The sequence below is a fragment of the Myxocyprinus asiaticus genome, chromosome 43 (genome assembly GCF_019703515.2).
Source record: "Myxocyprinus asiaticus isolate MX2 ecotype Aquarium Trade chromosome 43, UBuf_Myxa_2, whole genome shotgun sequence".
Classification (NCBI taxonomy): Eukaryota; Metazoa; Chordata; class Actinopteri; order Cypriniformes; family Catostomidae; genus Myxocyprinus; species Myxocyprinus asiaticus.
In genome coordinates this window covers 18,588,483-18,608,258 of record NC_059386.1, presented here as the reverse complement: position 1 = coordinate 18,608,258, position 19,776 = coordinate 18,588,483, and the positions used below count along the sequence as shown (strand labels likewise).

Below are 19,776 nucleotides of genomic sequence, written 5' to 3'. Positions count from 1 at the left end.
CAATTAGTGTTCACATCAGAATGGGGAAAAAAATGGGATCTCAGTGATTTTGATTGTGGCATGATTGTTGGTGCCAGATGGGCTGGTTTGAATATTTCTGTAACTGCTGATCTCCTGGGATTTTCACGCACAACAGTCTCTAGAATTTACTCAGAATGGTGCCAAAAACAAAAAACATCCATTGAACGGCAGTTCTGTGGACAGAAACACCTTGTTGATAAGAGAGGTCAACGGAGAATGGCCAGACTTGTTTAGAGCTGACAGAAAGGCTACGGTAACTCAGATAACCACTCTGTACAATTGTAGTAAGCAGAATAGCATCTCAGAATGTAGAACATGTCGAACCTTGAGGCGAATGGGCTACAACAGCAGAAGACCACTTCGGGCACTTTATTAAGACCTTAGTGTTCCTAATGAAGTGCTCAGTGAGTGTATATGTATGTGTTTGTGTGGGTGGAGTTGTAGAGACATTTAGTTTTTTTTATCACCAAACATGTAAAATTGACATGATTAATCATAGACTCATGTAAAAAACCTCAACTGCTCTAAGACTGAGTCTTCTAGCTGTTTATGTTTCTGTCATGTCCCAGTAATCTCCTGGTTGTATCTTTGGTGCTACAGGACATGGTGGGATCAGGCCTTGGGGGAGAGACCCTCTCTCTGGGCCAGTTTATGCAAATTAAAAGGCTATACCCAGCTTGTGAGGCCACTCTTTCTGTCTGCAATAGGTTTTACCTACCTCAGCATATCCTGAGAAAAAGGATAGTCAGCCAAGATCCATTTGGATAGTAATTTAATCTGTTGTGTCACATAAAATATGTCTAGGAAAGTAAATCAAGTTTCCCTCCTGTCAGATGAAGGTCTCCTTCTAGCATGCAGTAGGAGTTTAAAAGGCTAAAACTGAGATTTTGTGTTGCATTTATTTAAGCAGCACAATTAAATTGGAGTTGATTAGATTTAAATTGAGTTGAATGAGCTGAGGCTGGTTAACATAGTGTATCTAGTTTCACTCTTTCATAATCATTTTACTGTATCATTGATTCATGTATTTTGTCTCAGATTAATTATCTTCATTGAGGAAATAATCATTAGAATAGGTCAGCCCCCCTCTAACAAAATTTACGTGACTGCGCCCGCCTTTTTTTAATTTACTTTTTTTTTAAATTTGTATATATATATAATAATATATATTGTGAATAGGCCTATACAACAGCCAAGTAAATAATACATTAATAATAAAAAAGATAGGCTAATATATATATATATATATATATATATATATATATATACATATAATATACAGCAGTAGCCTACATTATAGAGTAGCCTACAGCAATGTGCCAAACACTGGTGTGTAGTTTACGGCCATAAATATTTCTATTAATAATATATATATAAAAAATAAGAATTTTTGCATCCTTTATTGAAAATACATTTTTGTTCTATTTATCTTGTCCTTATTGAGCTGTATTTGTAGCCTATATTTATGATGCATTTGCAGCATCACATCACGTCTCCGTGAAATTGCACCTGTCACAAATACAAAAAGGCACGTCAGCCTGATCGAAATAATGGACACGTCGTGGAAAAAAAAATATTTTTGGCTGAACTTGATTCAGTCTTGAACAGTAGTTCCGCATTTTTAAAATGAGTTTTATTTACTTAAAATTACGATGTAATCTCAAAACAAAGACTTTGTGTAGAAAGAACCTAGTTGAATTAGGTAAACCCAACAAAATTAGACGTGTCAGTATAACTCAAATAAATCTCTTTTATTTTTTATGCACTAACTAGTGAAAGTGACTGTTAGCATGCTAAATACATGCTGGTTGGAAGCACTACAGAGTGTAGTTTAGTAACTATGCTTTGGTTAGGACAGCAATTGCTCAACAAAGCAAGCACTTAATTTCAAGTGCCACATCTACCTGTCCTCATCATTAGCTCAAACTCCACTCTTCACCATAATGGTAACCTCCAAAACTCTTCTAAATCTCAACATAACAAAACATTAAACACTAACAAGTATCCCCCTTTATATTCATTGTGCACAAAAATACATTTATACAATAACCCTTAATTTAACGTAATTAAACTTAATTTAATTTAGCATGCTGGGAAATGGAAATCCCCTGCCCAGTTTCATCAATGCTACATTAACACCACAAAAAGTATTCAGGTAGTCCCAACTCAAATGGATTTAGATTGAATGTAATGGATTTAAGTTGTGACTAAATGTTTTAGATTTGTGTTGCTTTAGGTCATTTTAATTAAGTTAATGGAACTAGCAACAAAAATCCTTTTTTGAGTGAAGATCTGGAAAATCCTTTATGGATCCTAAATAAACATTTGTAGGTAAGTTTTACACTGAGGTAAAAGTCTTAAGAAGACTTGAGTTGCAACAGATGTTTCCAGTTGACCGTTTAGGGTCATTTGATTTACTTAAATCTTTTACATCATCAGTGAGCATCAGATTATCAATTCTATAATTTTAAATCAAACCATGCAGGATTATGCTGATAAATTGATTATTTCTAATAAATTTATTGGCCAAATGGCGAGTAACTTAATTTGATTGCCTTATCATTTTCATTTATCCGTACAATACATTTTTATTGTATTGATTTATTTATCTTTTGATTTAACTTGGTGATTTTATCATCATTTTCCATGCCTCCCTTGGCATACTCTGGTGCCCTCCTGGGAAGGCGTGCCCTGCAGTTTGAAAACTGGTAGAATACATGGCGCTAGGGGTGGGGCCACAGGGGCACTGTCCACAGCTAAAGTCTGATTGGCCCCTTCAGTGTCCCTGCATGTGCTGAAAAATTATTGGCTATTGGAAGTCAGCTAATTCAGATACCCATAGTCAAGTCAAGTTATTTTTATTTGTATAGCGCTTTTCACAACACACATTGTTTCAAAGCAGCTTTACAGGAAATCATGCATTAAAAAATAAAAAGAAAAAAAGAAAAAAAGAAAAAAAATGAATCTGTAATATCAATAATGTCTTACAGTGATCATTGTGTAGTTTGATTAAATATGATTGTAAAATGCATATAGAAATTAAATAATTAAATAATAATTGTATTTAGAACCCCTGTGAGCAAATTGAAGGCGACTTTGGCAAGGAACACAAAACTCCATAAGATGTGGGTTAGTGGAGAAAAATAACCTAGGGAGAAACCAGGCTCACTGTGGGGGCCAGTTCCCCTCTGGCTAAACAACATGAATATAATGCCAATATTAGTTATTTGTGTGCAGTGCAAGTCATGGTTTTAAATTTGTAAATTAAGTAAGTGTTAAGGTCCAGTGTTTTAAAAATAAAAATAAAATATTTTTTCTGAACTTCAAGATGAATGACTAATGCCTTTGAAGAGCTGGATCTGGCAGGCTCTGGTAACCTCAGAATATGAATCCAAATAGAATAATATAAGCGTAGATGCCATTCAATTTTATGCACAGTTATATATCATGATGGATGTTTCTGGTTCCAGCAAACCTAACTAAAGCAGCCTATTGTGAGTTGAAGGATAAATTAGGTGTATGCCTGGCTAAATAGATTAGTCTTTAGTCTAGACTTAAACTGAGTAAATGTGTCTGCACCCCGAACAGTGTTAGGGAGATTATTCCATAGTTTAGGAGCCAAGCATGAAAAGGATCTACTTTTGTGGATTTTGATATTCTTGGAATTATTAACAAGCCAGAATTTTGTGATCGTAATGAACATGGTGGAATATAGCATGTCAGAAGACCACATAAGTACTGCAGAGCTAGACCATTCAAAGCTTTGTATGTAGTTAACAGAATTTTTAAATTAATAAGAAATTTAACAGGTAGCCAATGTAACAACGATAAAATTGGGCTAATATGATCATATTTCTTGGTTCTAGTCAGCACTCTGGCAGCTGCATTTTGAACCAATTGAAGTTTATTTATTGAACTTGCTGGACATCCTCCCAGTAATGCATTACAATAATCTAGTCTTGAGGTCATGAACATATGAATACATTTTTCAGCATCAGCAACAGAGAGCATGTGTCGTAATTTAGCAATTTTATCAGGTGGAAGAATGCTGTTCTACAAACACTGGAAATCTGATTTTCAAAGGACAGATTGGTGTCAAAAATAACATCTAAGTTCTTTGCTGAAGAAGATGACGTAACAGTACATCCATCGAGAGTCAAATTATATTTTAGCGTCTTATTTTTAGAGCTTTTTGGTCCAATCATTAGTACCTGTTTTGTCAGAATTGAGTAGAAGGAAATTTCCGGCCATCCAATCTTTGATTTCATTGATACACTCTGCTAATTTGGAGAACTGTGAATTTTCATTGGGTTTAGAAGAAATATAAAGTTGGGTATCGTCGGCATAACAGTGGAAACTTATTCCATGATTCCTGATAATATCTCCCAGGGGAAGCATGTATAAGGAGAAAAGCAGAGGTTCTAAAACGGATCCCTGTGGCACTCCATATGTAAAGGTATATTTCACTCAAAAATGAAAATTTGCTGATAATTTACTCACTCTCAGGCCATCGAAGATGTAGTTTCTTTCTTCATCAAATCAGAATTTAAGATTTTTAGGATTTCATTTCAGGCCTCCTCCTTTAAAAAATGCAAGTGAATGCTTGACGGTCCAAAATGCACATTTAGGGTGCATCAAAATAATCCAAAATAAGTGTATTGTTCAAAATGGTTGTTTGGTGTGTGTATCCTGGATGCTTCAACCTTCAGAAACCCCAAAGAAAATGCACACCGGGAAAAATATAAACTTTTCATCAATTGCCTATATGTGATCATGAGCGACTGAAGCTCTGGCTTATCGTGCTGAACCTGGATATCAGTACACCCCTAAATTCTCTAAAATATTGGAGGGTGTGCAGTGAACATTTTACACCTGAGGATTTCAGACCATCGAAAGAAATAAAGGGTCAATATCTGAATTCATCGGCTGTGCCCGTGCTGTTTTTCCAGCGAACTCAGGTATGTGTGAAAACTTTGTCATTGTCACGCCTCCCTCGGGCTCTGCACCTCCCTCAGCACTCCGCTCCTCATCACCCGATTTCTAATTCACCGCACCTGCATGCAATTCACTCGCTCATCACTGCCTGCATAAATAACTCAACTTCACACCACTTCACTGTCAAGTCTCACATAAAGGACTCGCAGTGTTTATTTACCTGTCTGTATTTGCTCTTGATCTTCGTCGATATCTGTTTAGTGCTTACCCTGCTGTTTCGCCTGTTATCTCTTCTTCAGTTCTGTGGACATCAACCTTGTGAATCCCTCTTCAGTTTGTGAAGCTTCTCTTCTGTGTGATATCACCTGTACCATTGATCTCACTGTGTAAACCCTGTAAATCCTGTGAATCTCAGTAAACGCTCTCGCACTTGGTTTCACTAACTACAACTTGTGTGGCTTGAATTCCTGACAGTCATATAGCCTATATATTTCTGCTAAAGAAAAAGCACAAGTAGATAATGCAACAGCATTGCTCCGAAATAAAAGATGGTTATTTACTGCAGTAATGTTTTTTTTTATTATTATTTGGAAATAATTTTTTATTTTATATTGTTTTGAAATAGTTTTGGACTGTTTTGGTTTGTGAATGGCGCTTGGTCTGTGGTCTGTGCAAGTTTCTCTTGTAAACAATGATGCGCTTCCTGCCTCCTCCTCCACGCGTGACCTTACCAATGAGCTTATGTCATCCCGATCATGAGTGCGCGTCACAGAGATGTACGGAAGTGAACATTTGTAGTAAAAAGTATATAAGTATTGTTTTGTTTCTAAAAATAATCAATCGTTTGGGTTCAGAAGAACTTTATTTGTCGACTGGAGTTTTTTTGATGCACCCTAAATATGCATTTTGGACCATCCAAAAAATGGAGTACATTCACTTGCATTGTTTAAAGGAGGAGGCCTGAAATGAAATCCTAAAAATCTTAAATTCTGTTTTATGAAGAAAGAAACTCAGATACATGTTGGATGGCCTGACGGTGAGTAAATTATCAGCAAATTTTCATTTTTGGTTTAACTATTCCTTTAAATTTTGTTTGATTTTACAATTCCTCGTTTACACATACAAAGTGGTAGTGGTCTGATAAATAGGACCTAAACCATGCTAATGCAAGTCCACTAATGCCAATATAATTCTCCAGCCTGTTCAAGAGAATGTCGTGATCTATCGTGTCGAAGGCAGCACTATGATCTAAAAGCACTAGAAGAGAAATGCAGCCGCGATCAGATGATAAGAGCAAGTCATTTGTAAGTCTGATAAGTGCAGTCTCTGTACTGTGATGGGGCCTAAATCCTGACTGAAATTGTTCATTTATTCCATTTCTCTGTAGAAATTAACATAGTTGCGAGGACACTACCTTTTCTAGTATTTTCGACATAAATGGTAGATTTAAAATCAGTCTGTAATTAGCCAATTCTCAAAGATCAAGCTGTGGTTTCATAATAGGTGGTTTGATAACTGCCATTTTAAAATTTCTTGGGACATGTCCTGAGGATAGCGAGGAGATAATAATATTAAGAAGAGGTCCTGAGATTACTGGGAATACCTCTTTTATGAGCTTAGTTGGTATTGAATCTAACATACATGTTGTGGCTTTTGATTTTTTGCTAAGTTTTGTTAGCTCTTCATGACCTATGACAGCAAAGGATTGAAGTTGCTCATGAGCAACATTACGAGACACTGTTTTCTGAGGTGCTGTGACAGTTGATTGCATAGTTCCAATTTTATTTCTGATTATTTCAATTTTATCAGTAAAGATATTCATGAAGTCATTACTATTGTTCTGCGACAGAATATCTGGTTCAGTTGATGCTTTATTCCTAACCAATTTAGCCACAGTACTGAATAAACACTTAGGATTGTTGTGGTTATTTTCTGTGAGTTTGCTAAAATATGCTGACCTGGCAGCTTTTAGAACCTGTCTGTAGCTACAGACACTATCCTTCCATGCATCGCAAAATACCTCTAATTTTGTATTCTTCCACTTGTGCTCCATTTTCTGAGCTGCTTTCTTGAGAGCATGAGTGTGAACATTGTACCACAGTGCAAGGCTTTTTACTTTAATTTTCTTTAATCGAAGGGGGCGACACTGTCAAGAGTGCTAGAGAAGACTGTATTTATATTTTCTGTTATTTCATCAAGTTCTTCTAGACTTTTAGTCTTACTGAGTATGTGAGACAATTCTGGAAGATTATTAGTGAAGCTATCTTTAGTGGTTGAAAGAATAGTTCTACCTGAATGATAGTGTGGTGTAGATTGAGTGACATTAGCTGATCACAACAAACAAGAGATGAGGTAATGATCTGAGATGACATCGCTTTGCAGTAGAATTTCTATAGTATCAGCATCAACTCCATATGACAGACTTAAATCTAGCATATTATTATGGTGATGAGTTGGTCCTGTCACATTTTGCCTGAGTCCAAGAGAGTTGAGAATATCAATAAATGCTAATCCCAATGTGTCATTTTCATTATCTATGTGAATGTTGAAGTCATCAACAATTAAAGCTCTATCTACATTAACTACTAGATCAGACAGAAAATTTGCAAATTCACCAAGGAAACCAGAGTAAGGCCCAGGTGATATATGTACTGTAGTAAGGGCAAAAGATGACAGATATTTTTTATTTATACCTGACAGTGTCATATTAAGCATTATTAGTTCTTAAACTAATTGAGATTTAAACTTATATCCTGGCCTCTGAGTAACACCAAAAACGTCACTGTAAATTGTAGCAACACCTCCTCGACCCTTCAGAAGAGGCTCATGTTTATAACAATAACCTGAGGGAGTAGATTAATTTAAACTAATATATTCATCCAGTTTAAGCCAGGTTTCAGTCAAACAGAGCGTATCCAAACTATGAATTATTTGTAATAATTTAATTTACAATTAGTGCTTTGGTAGAAAGAGATCTAATGTTTAGTAGCCCTACCTTTATATGATGTTTATATTCTTTTTTTCTTTTTTTTGTTTTTAAGTTTGACCTTAATCGGCCTGGGTAGCTCATCAAGTAAAGACACTGACTACCACACCTGGAGTTGCAAGTTCGAATCCAGGGCATGCTGAGTGATCCAGTCAGGCTTCCTAAGAAACCAATTGGCCCGGTTGCTAGGGTGGGTAAAGTCACATTGGGTTAACCTCCTCGTGGTCGCTATAATGTGGTTCTCGCTCTCGGTGGGGTGCATGGTGAGTTGTGCATGGATGCTGCGGAGAATAGCGAAGCTTCCACACATGCTACATCTCCACGGTAACGTGCTCAACAAGCCATGTGACAAGATGTGCGGATTGATGGTCTCAGACGCGGAGGCAACTGAGATTCTACACCACCACGAGGACCTAGAGTGCATTGGGAATTGGGCATTTGAAACTGGGGAGAAAAAAAAAGTTTGACCTTATTAAATTTTTTCTAAATGAATTAGTGAGAGTTTTGTGTTTGGTAGTTCGGGGAACAGACACAGTCTCTATATGATATCTAGGTGATACAGTCTCTATGTGTTGTGGTTTATGTGACCTATGTGACATCTCAAGGCAGCTAGCAGACGTTCGGATTAACCAGTTTGTCTGCTTCCTGACCTGGGCCCCAGTTAGTCAAATACTCTCATTATTAAGACTATGAGCCAAATTACTAGAGAGGAGAGCGGCATCTTCCTTGGAGGGATGGAGTCTGTATCTCTTTAGCAGGTCAGGTCTACCCCAAAAACTCTTCCAATTGTCTATAAATCCTATGCTATTCTCCAGACACAACTCAGACATCCAGCCGTTCAGTGACACTAATCTACTATAAACCTCGTCACCACGATGAGAAGTTCACACACCTTTTTTGCAAGTTCACACACCTTTTTAACATAATCTCTAGTGATCTCCAACTGGCAAAGCCAGACACCATTAGTGCCGACATGAATAACAATTTTAGAAAATCTACATTTAGCATTAGCCAGCACTTGTAAATTTGATCTGATGTCAGATGCCCGAGCCCCCGAAATGCATTTAACAATGTTGGCTGGAGTCTCTATTTCCACGTTCCTTACAATAGAATCACCAATTATTAGTTTTTTTTTTAAATATGATTCTCAGTGGGTGCATCACTGAGTGGGGAGAATCGATTGGAAACCCTAACAGGAATGGGAGAGTGGTGTCGCTTTGCTGAGCGAGTATGCCACCAAGACGTCACCCAATCGTCCTGCTGCAGGGGTTCTAGAGCCGGAACCAAAGTGTGTGTATTGCTCGCTGTTCTACCCGCACCCGAAACAGTCTTTACCGGCTTCTCTTCCTCACTGACCTCCACACAGATGCATGTCTCTAGCTCATTAACCTTCTCTGTCAGCCTGACTAATTCCATACATTTATCACATGTGAATCCCTCACTGCTGACAGAAGAAGCTATAGTAAACATGTGCCATGTAATGCAGGAAGAAATAACATGAGAGGATGCCATGACTTACCGCAGTTGTTTGTTGTTGTTGTTGTTATGGTTGTTCTTGAGCGGTGAGGGTTTGAGATCGAAGTGGTTCATAATTAGCAGATGTTTGAGATTGATGCAATAATCCGTGTAAAACACAGGGGAGAAAACAAATACACGCAGTCTTGTAGAGATGTAGACAAGCGGAAAATACACACAGATGAAACATTAGAAAAGTGGAAAAACCCAAAACACGCGGTAAAATGGCAAAGAATAAAATGATGAACGTATAAGAATAGGAATAAGCAATGCTAAGCAGGCTAGCAAGCTACAAACACTCGTGCAGAGTGCCGTCAGCAACAGGAACAGGTAGTGACGTCACTGGGCCAAGACATCATAGTTTGATCTATAATTCATGGAGGTTTACTTGTATCACCCTTAAGACAAAATAATGATTGCACAGCATCTATAGTTGTAAAACTGTAGTATTTATTATAACAAAATCCTTTTTTATATCCAGTGTAACTGTAAAAGTCCAATAAACAGTTTTAACCAGTGTTTACAGTTTATTCATTGTAAACCTCTAATAGTGCACTGATTAAATTAAATTAAAGAATTACATATCAAAAACATTAAATATTATATAAACAATTTAAATATTAAAAATATTAATATTTCATAATTTCCTAGGCAAATGTTTAAACTATGTGCAACATGGTTTTAAAATTATTTTGATTTAGAAAAATAAAGAATGTATCGTTCAAACCACACCCACAATTACTCTTCAACTAGTCAAGAATTTTAGGGATGTCTGTGAGCAGGAGAATTATCACCAAATGAACACCCTAGTAAGACAAAAACGTCAGTGCATTTCGTTCGTCATTTTTAGGTGAACTAAATGAAGCCTGTTTGTCCAGTAAGTATAAATTAGCCTTTAGACGTTACCAGTCTGTCTTAAATTGCTTAAAAAAAGTAGTAAATACAAGGTCTAGAATCCACATTTCATAGAACATATAATATTGTGATATGAAATTAATTTGGATCCTCTCTGCACACTTTGGCCCCTCAGGGTATCCCTTTTAAAAAAAAATCCTAGAATTGCCCCTGGTCATTAGTCTTCATGATTTTGTATATGTGAACAAATAACGACAAATGGCTGGCACCATCAATCGTGTGCTGAGAGCCTAGAGCAGCTTTTGGCAGATAAGCTTACATGAATTAAAGCCCTGATCCCTCATCTGCTTCCAGGAACCTTAAAGACACATTTTATTTGGCTGATGTTGTTTAAAGCAAGAGGCCAAAGTGCTATTCCTGGAGTCCATTCATTCAGCGGGGAATGATGGATTAAGAAAGCTTACTTGCTTAAGGGGCATCTGGGCAGTTTATGTCCCCTTGTAACACTCCCTCATGAACACTCGGCTTCCTTTTCCTTTTCCAAAGCTTGAGTTGAGTTCTTAGTCATTCTCTCAGTCAGAATAATCACACACACACATACTATAAGCCTGTCTGACTCTGTAGGTTGTTTGGTGCATGAAACATCCTTTCTGTCTGTCAGCCAGTGTCTGAATATGTCGATTAGGCTGTCGGATATGTCTTTTAGCCTGTCCATCAACATCAGTGAACTATAATCAGGGCTTAACCAGATTCCCATATAAACACATAATTTGAATGAACATGCTGTTCATTCAAATAGATTACACTGTTTTATGCAATAGCAGTTTAAATATAGATAGGCTATATAAAACAAATGCACAAAAATTAGCACATCCGCTGCAGACGAAACTAAGCCCGATGATGTGTGTTTGTGTGTGTGGTCAGCAGAGAGTGTGGGATGATAATGTGTAATGTAGGTTGGATTTTCATAGAGTGGTGGAAGGTGATGCGCACTGCTACTGGCCTCTGATTGACTGTAAGAAGAGACAAAGCCTCTGAATGGTAGAGGAATGATGACACTCCATATAGGTACACGATCAGCCACAACATTAAAACCACCTGCCTAATATTGTGTAGGTCCCCCTTGTGCCGCCAAAACAATGCCAACCCACATTTCAGAATAGCATTCTGAGATGATATTCTTCTCACCACAATTGCACAGAGCGGTTTTCTTAGTTACCATAGACTTTGTCAGTTTGAACCAGTCTGTCCATTCTCTGTTGACCTCTCTCTCATCAACAAGGTGTTTCTGTCCACGGAACTGCCATTCACTGGATGTTTTTTTGTTTTTGGCACCATTCTGAGTAAATTCTAGAGACTGTTGTGTGTGAAAATCCCAGGAGATCAGCAGTTACAGAAATACTCAAACCAGCCCATCTGGCACCAACTATCATCCATGCGATTATCTAATCAGCTAATAGTGTGGCAGCAGTGCAGTGCATAGAATCATACAGATATGGGTCAGGAGCTTCAGTTAATGTTCACATCAACCATAAGATGGGGGAAAAAATGTGATCTCAATGATTTTGACCTTGGTTGGTGCCAGACAGGCTGGTTTGAGTATTTCTGTAACTGCTGATCTCCTGGGATTTTCACACACAACAGTCTCTAGAATTTACTCAAAATGGTGCCAAAAATAAAAAAACATTGAGTGAGTGGCAGTTCTGTGGACGGAAATGCCTTGTTGATGAGAGAGGTCAACAGAGAATGACCAGACTGGTTCGAACTGACAAAGTCTACAGTAACTCAGATAACCGCTCTGTACAATTGTAGTGAGAAAAATATCATCTCAGAATGCTATTCTGAGCTGTGGGTTGGCGCTGTTTTGGTGGCACGAGGGGACCTACACAATATTAGGCATGTGGTTTTAATGTTGTGGCTGATAGGTGTATAGAAACACACATACAGGTATCTATCTATCTATCTATCCATCCATCCATCCATCCATCTCATCTTCTCCCCAAACATTCTCTCCCTCTACATGTGTTCATTTATTAATTTCTCTCTTTCTTGTTTTCTTTCTGTCTGTTATGCCTCAGTAAATGTGGTATGGGCCAAACTGATAAAAATAGGCATTGTGCTTTATGTCGTCATTTTCTTTCTGTTGTTCTCTCTCTCTCTCTCTCTCTCTCTCTCTCTCTCACATAAGAGTGTGACGAACAGTGTGTACATGGATGGATATCCCATTTAGACAGTCAGGGTTGTTTCTGGGTAAGATTTTGGAAGAGTTTTTGCCTGAATCTTTGGAGTTGAACACTGTTGGCTCACTCTTGAGTGGATGCTGCTGACACTGAATATGTGTGTCAGGCAGGGTTGGGAGGGTTACTTTTGAAATGTATTCCACTACAGATTACGGAATACATGCTATAAAATGTAATTTGTAACGTATTTAGTTAGATTACTCAACACTGTAAAACATTGCTGTAAATTTACGGCCAAATTCCTACAGCAATCTACTGTGATTCTTAAATACAGTAGTTTGCTGTTAAAAATGTTGCATTCTGGGAGATAAGAGCAGGCTCACTGTGAAGTGACTAGTTTTATGATAAACAGCTGTTCTATGCAAGGCATTAGGGGAAAATGAACATTTAAAATCATGATATTATCTTGGTGAAAGCTATATTGACATTTTGAAACTTATATTTGACCCCCGTCCCCCATGAAAATTTTAGTTTGTGGCACATGGTTAGTGTTCATGATGTTTCTGACCAACACCTCTGTTTTTATCATCTCACATCAGCCTTCACTTGTCTGTCTAATGAGAAGTCAAATAAAAAAAATCAACCTTAGCAGCAATGTACATATTAAATGTAAACTTTTGTTTTTATGAAAAAACAAAAAACAATAACAACCTGTACACAGTAAAATAAAAGTATAGCACTGCATTGTGGGTATAATGGTGAAATACCCATAAGCCTTTGCACTTGAATAAGTATGTATGCTTTTGCAATGCATTGGAGCTACAAAAATAAAATAAATAATAAATAAATGAAACACGTACAAAATTATTTATTCAGACTTAATAGAAGTCTTAGTTTAATTAGTATTGTTGTTTTGTTATCAATAGTTTTGATTGAAGTCACCATTATGGTGATTAGTGATCTCTTGAGCTGGCACCTTGGACCTTCTTTATTATTATTATATTATGTTCTTTTCAGCCAGTCATAAACAGCATGTTTAAGTTAACACAAGTTGTTGCACTGTGCTACTTAGAAGACAAAACCTAAGATCAGCCCGAATGTCTGATCCTACCTTGCAAATGGCACTATATGCGGCAATAGTGATGCATTACAAATAAAAACATAAAAGCAAAAACAGTAAAGGATATTTCAGCAAAATTATATCAGCAAATTGAGTGTTTGATGTTTTTGATTAACTTACAGCATAACTCGAGTTGTTATCAAGACAACAGTGGTGACAATTAACAAACATACTTTTACGTAAATAAGTAAGAGCTGAACATTAAAATCCAAGTAACTTAGACTACAACAAAAACAACGTCAAAATAAACCAGTAAATAGTAAAAAATCTAAGTAATTTCTTCATGCTGCAGTGCATGCTGGGAACATAGCTGTTAATTTCAACAACAGTAGATAGTATGTAATTTGACAGCTATATGCTGCTAAATTACAGTTGTATACTGTAGCTGTTAATTTCAGCAACAGCAAGACACCGTTAATTTTACAGTAACATGCTGGCAACCCTGCTGTCAGTTCTTTACTGTTTTTTGACGAGAAATTCTTTAAGAGTGAAGGTCAGTAACGTAATCTAAATACTTTGGATTACTTCTTCAGCACTGGTAGATTTTTTCACTTGTTTTGACTATAAAAACTCTGCCAGTACAGTAAGACAAAATACATGTTAAAAATACATTCTCTGAAAAACCTAAATATCTTATGCTGTGTTGTTTCTAAAACAAGATATGTCTAACTGATTCTTGTTTTAAGGATTTTTAAATATTTTTACAGGAAAACAATACAACAATTATTATCGAATATGATTTTTGCCCTAATATCAAAGGTCTTACTAGAAAAAAAAAAAAAACAAACAAAAAAAAAAAAATTATGATCCAACGTGAATTTTCTTGATAAAACAATATGACCATGCCTGGTAACATGCATGTAAAATGGCTAGAAATAGCATTTTAGCTTAGCGTAAAGCTGACAGTTTACACATGGTTTATTTCTATTTCTTCTCCTCCAAACTTACTTCAAATGTACTCCTCTGTCTGCTCGTATGAATGTAACACATCATAAGAAAGTGTTTCACCACTGTTCAAATGCACTTTGGATCGCATAATTTATATGTATAAATGTTTTCCATCTGAAAGGACTAAATATTAAATGAAACAAATGACAATAAAATGCAAAGTAATCTCTTCAGTAATCAAAATACTTTTTGAATGTAACTGTATTCTAATTACCAATTATTTAAACTGTAGTGGAATACAGTTACTTATATTTTGTATTTTAAATATGTATTCCCGTTACTTGTATTTCATTACTCCCCAACCCTGGTGTCTGGACACTCAATCACTCTCTTTTTATTTGACTTCCCTCACAATGAATTTATTTTACTAAACAAGGATTGCAAGATTGTTTGCTCACTCTCAGTTTAAGTGTACTTTGTTTGCATGACAGAAAACATTTCATTTTTGTGCCAAACACACAGTGCCAAATAAGTAAAATAAAACAACATTAGTAGTATTACAAGTGGTATTAACAAAAACAATACTGTAAACAAGTACCAAATAACAGTAAAATTAGAGCTTAACATCAAACTTTAAAGAAAGATAGTACAACAAGTGAAAAGCAAACAAATAGCAAAAAAAAAAAAAAAAAAAAAAAGAAAAAAAAAAAGGAATACATTACGAAAGTAACATTAAAGAATATTCCGGGTTCAATACATGTTCATCTCAATTGACAGCATTTGTGGCATAATGTTGATTACCACAAAAATTTATTTTGACTCATCCCTCATTTTCTTTAAAAGAAACACAAATCTGTGTTCCAGTGAGGCACTTACAATGGAAGTAAATGGGGCCAATCTGCAAACATTAAAAAACAAACTGTTTCAAAAGTATAGCCACAAAATATAAACAATATGCATGTTAACATGATTGTAGTGTGATAAAATCACTTACTAAACCCTTCTGTGTTAAGTTATATTCAATTTTACAACTTCGCTGCCAAGATGTAATGCTGTAAACACTAAAACCCTAAAATGACTGTAAAAACTATGATTTAAACAACTTTACAGATCAAATAACATGAGTTTAAACAGAATAATTAATGAAAGTGCTTTAGTAAAATTATAAGATTCACATTTCTGCTTTAAACTCTCCAAAAATTGGCCCCATTCACTTCCATTGTACGTACAGTGCATCCGGAAAGTATTCACAGCGCTTCACTTTTTCCACATTTTGTTATGTTACAGCCTTATTCCAAAATGGATTAAATTCATTATTTTCCTCAAAATTCTACAAACAATACCCCATAATGACAATGTGAAAGAAGTTTGTTTGAAATCTTTGAAAATTTATTAAAAATAAAAAAACGAAAAAATCACATGTACATAAATATTCACAGCCTTTGCCATGACACTCAAAATTGAGCTCAGGTGCATCTTGTTTCCACTGATCATCCTTGAGATGTTTCTACAACTTGACTGGAGTCCACCTGTGGTAAATTCAGTTGATTGGACATGATTGGGAAAGGCACACACCTGTCTATATAAGGTCCCACAGTTAACAGTGCATGTCAGAGCACAAACCAAGCCATGAAGTCCAAGGAATTGTCTGTAGACCGCCGAGACAGGATTGTATCGAGGCACAGATCTGGGGAGGGGTACAGAAACATTTCTGCAGCATTGAAGGTCCCAATGAGCACAGTGGCCTCCATCATCTGTAAATGGAAGAAGTTTGGAACCACCAGGACTCTTCCTAGAGCTGGCCGCCTGGCCAAACTGAGTGATCGGGGAAGAAGGGCCTTAGTCAGCGAGGTTACCAAGAACCCGATGGTCACTCTGACAGAGCTCCAGCGTTTCTCTGTGGAGAGAGGAGAACCTTCCAGAAGAACAACCATCTCTGCAGCACTCCACCAATCAGGCCTGTATGGTAGAGTGACCAGACGGAAGCCACTCCTCAGTAAAAGGCACATGACAGAGAGTTTGCCAAAAGGCACCTGAAGGTCTCTCAGACCATGAGAAACAAAGATTGAACACTTTGGCCTGAATGGCAAGCGTCATGTCTGGAGGAAACCAGGCACCGCTCATCACCTGGGCAATACCATCCCTACAGTGAAGCATGGTGGTGGCAGCATCATGCTGTGGGGATGTTTTTCAGTGGCAGGAACTGGGAGACTAGTCAGGATCGAGGGAAAGATGAATGCAGCAATGTACAGAGACATCCTTGATGAAAACCTGCTCCAGAGTGCTCTGGACCTCAGACTGAGGCGAAGGTTCACCTTTCAACAGGACAACGACCCTAAGCACACAGCCATGATAACAAAGGAGTGGCTCCAGGACAACTCTGTGAATGTCCTTGAGTGGCCCAGCCAGAGCCCAGACTTGAACCCGATTGAACATCTCTGGAGAGATCTGAAAATGGCTGTGCACCGATGCTCCCCATCCAACCTGATGGAGCTTGAGAGGTCCTGCAAAGATGGGAGAAACTGCCCAAAAATAGGTGTGCCAAGCTTGTAGCATCATACTCAAAAAGACTTGAGGCTGTAATTGGTGCCAAAGGTGCTTCAACAAAGTATTGAGCAAAGGCTGTGAATACTTACAGTATGTACATGTGATTTTTTTTTTTTCATTTTTTATTTTTAATTAATTTGCAAAGATTTCAAACAAACTTCTTTCACATTGTCATTATGGGGTATTGTTTGTAGAATTTTGAGGAAAAAAATAAATTTAATCCATTTTGGAATAAGGCTGTAACATAACAAAATGTGGAAAATGTGAAGCGCTGCGAATACTTTCTGGATGCACTGTACATCACTGTAACCTCGATTTATTCTTTTTTCTTTTTTCTTTTTTCTTTGTTTTTTTTTTTTTTAAAGGAGAAACGAGTCTAAATTAATTGTTATGGTAATCAACAACATTATGCCACAAATATGCCAAATATTGAGCTTAACATGCTTTGAACAAGGAATATTTCTTTAATTTAACAAGTAAAACAAAACAAAAAATTCTATCTATCTTTTCACTGTTCTTTTCATCTCATCGTCTTTTTCAGAATGTTTTTGCAGTTACTCCATCTGTTCAAATTCATCTTTTGCACAAATTTAAGTGTCTTTTTTTTTTTTTCTTTGTGTGAATGTATTTTTCTATTGTCATGCATTTTCTTACATTTTCAAACATTCACACATGCAGTGTGAGAATACATTTTGCAAACACAAGTCTGTTTGTTTGTGCTTTTTAAGTTTATTCTCCACAGGATTAGAGGTGATTACGATATGAAAGAGACCATTGTTCTTTCATCACTCTGTGTTTATTCAGCAGAAGGAGGGAGGAGTGAGTGAGAAATACACAGTGAGAGAGGGATAGATAAACAGGAAAAAAAAAATTACTGCTGTGGTGAAAATGTATGTACATGTATGTTTCCATCCACACATGTATATAAGGATTACTGAATGCATTTCTGTGTGTCTCACAGTATCAGGTAGGTCAGCTGTACTCAGTAGCAGAGGCAAGTAAAAATGAGACGGGTGGAGGAGAAGGGGTGGAGGTGTTGAAAAATGAACCCTATGAGAAGGATGGAGAGAAGGGACAGTACACACACAAAATCTACCACCTGCAGAGGTATTCACACTCACACACACCCAACACATGAGTGTAATTATTAACTGTACAATATTAAGGTCAAAATTAAAGGGATAGTTCCACCCAAAATGAAATTCTGTCATTTAGTCACTCTCATGACATTTCAAATCTTTATGACTTATTTTCTCAGCCAAACGGAGAGATTTAGCAGAATGTCCATATAGTGAAGGTGAATGGGAACTGATGCCATTGAGCTCCAAAAAATGACAAAAAAGTACCGTAAACATACTGCATTTTAAAAGAGATCAAATATAACTTGTACAATATATTACTATATTTTCTTCTTGTCTTCTAAAGCCACAAAATAGCAAGCGAGATTTTGAGAGCAGCGAATAATGACTTAAATTGCGGTCTGTTCTCCACACAAAGCATGATGTCTGAAAACATAGAAATTAATTCACAAGGGAGGGCATGTAAACTTTGTCTTTTAAATACTTTCATGGTGCTTTATTGTCATTTTGGGAGCTCGAACTGTGTCCGTCTCCATTTACCTGCATTGTATGGAAAAGAACAGCATCAACATTCTGCTAAACTCTCCTTTTGTGTTCCATCAAAAAAATTTTTAGGAGTTTAGAATGACATGAGGTAAAGAAGTTTTTATTTTGGGGTGAACTAACCCCTTAAGGTGATATTTTTTTCTGTTTTGAAAGGAATTACGTTGTTTTCAGAATCAATTTCTGTATGTTTTTAGTCTTTAGTCTCATTCCCATTTCTGCTTTTTCAGTAAAGTCCCCTCGTTTGTGCGAATGCTTGCACCATCTTCAGCATTGAACATTCACGAGAAAGCTTGGAATGCCTATCCATACTGCCGCACAGGTAACACACCCTTATATTCTCTCTCTCTCTCTCTCTCACACACACACACACACACACACACACACACACACAGACACAGACACTCCTTAGTCTTAACTCCTTCTCATGTGCTATTTGCTCTGTGTTTCTTCTTGCTTTCTTATTATAATTACTGCACTATCTGTTTCTCCCTCTCTCTCTCTCTAACTATCTCTCTCTCTCTCTCTCTCTCTCTCTCTCTCTCTCCATCACTGCATTTGAGGGCACTGAATAATTCACTGTTTGAGTGAGCAGGATTGGAGTTACAGCACAGGAAACAGATTATACTGACACATTCACTTCACATACATTTTCACAGTCCCATATACAGTAACATTGTAGCATAACATCAGAGGTATTCAAAAGTTCCAGATTTCCTTCCTAGCAAACGTCCAAACCTTCATCACTTAAACTGTTTCAGGAGTCAATATGTTGTGTAGCTATGTATTGCTAGTTCATTGCAACTTTTCAAGTTTGCAGCCATAATACCTTTTAAAAGCAAGAAATAACAAATCCTTAATAGTCAAAATAGTCAAAGACTACTGCTTTGTCTAGTACAAAACTGCAAATAATTTAAGAAATGCTAATCAATTAAACTAAACTAAACTTCTCATTTGAGTGTTATGTGTTAAAAACCGCTGGCTGAGATGCATTAAGTGAATTTGGCTGATTGCACCAACAGAAATCATCAAGCTGATCCGTTGTTCCTGTGTAAATACATTTGGCCACTTTAGGCAAAAGCCTGTAAAAGCACAACTTTTCGTATG

General features: G+C 36.8%; 1 protein-coding gene across 1 annotated transcript in view; it reads left to right on the top strand.

Moving 5' to 3' along the window:
* Positions 1–19,776, top strand: part of LOC127433599 (phosphatidylinositol transfer protein alpha isoform) — a 44,134-nt gene that overhangs the window by 14,069 nt on the left and 10,289 nt on the right. The window contains exons 3-4 of the mRNA XM_051685628.1: positions 18,009–18,154; positions 18,900–18,991. Coding sequence (XP_051541588.1) covers positions 18,009–18,154; positions 18,900–18,991 — 238 coding nt within the window. The remainder of the gene's footprint in view (positions 1–18,008; positions 18,155–18,899; positions 18,992–19,776) is intronic.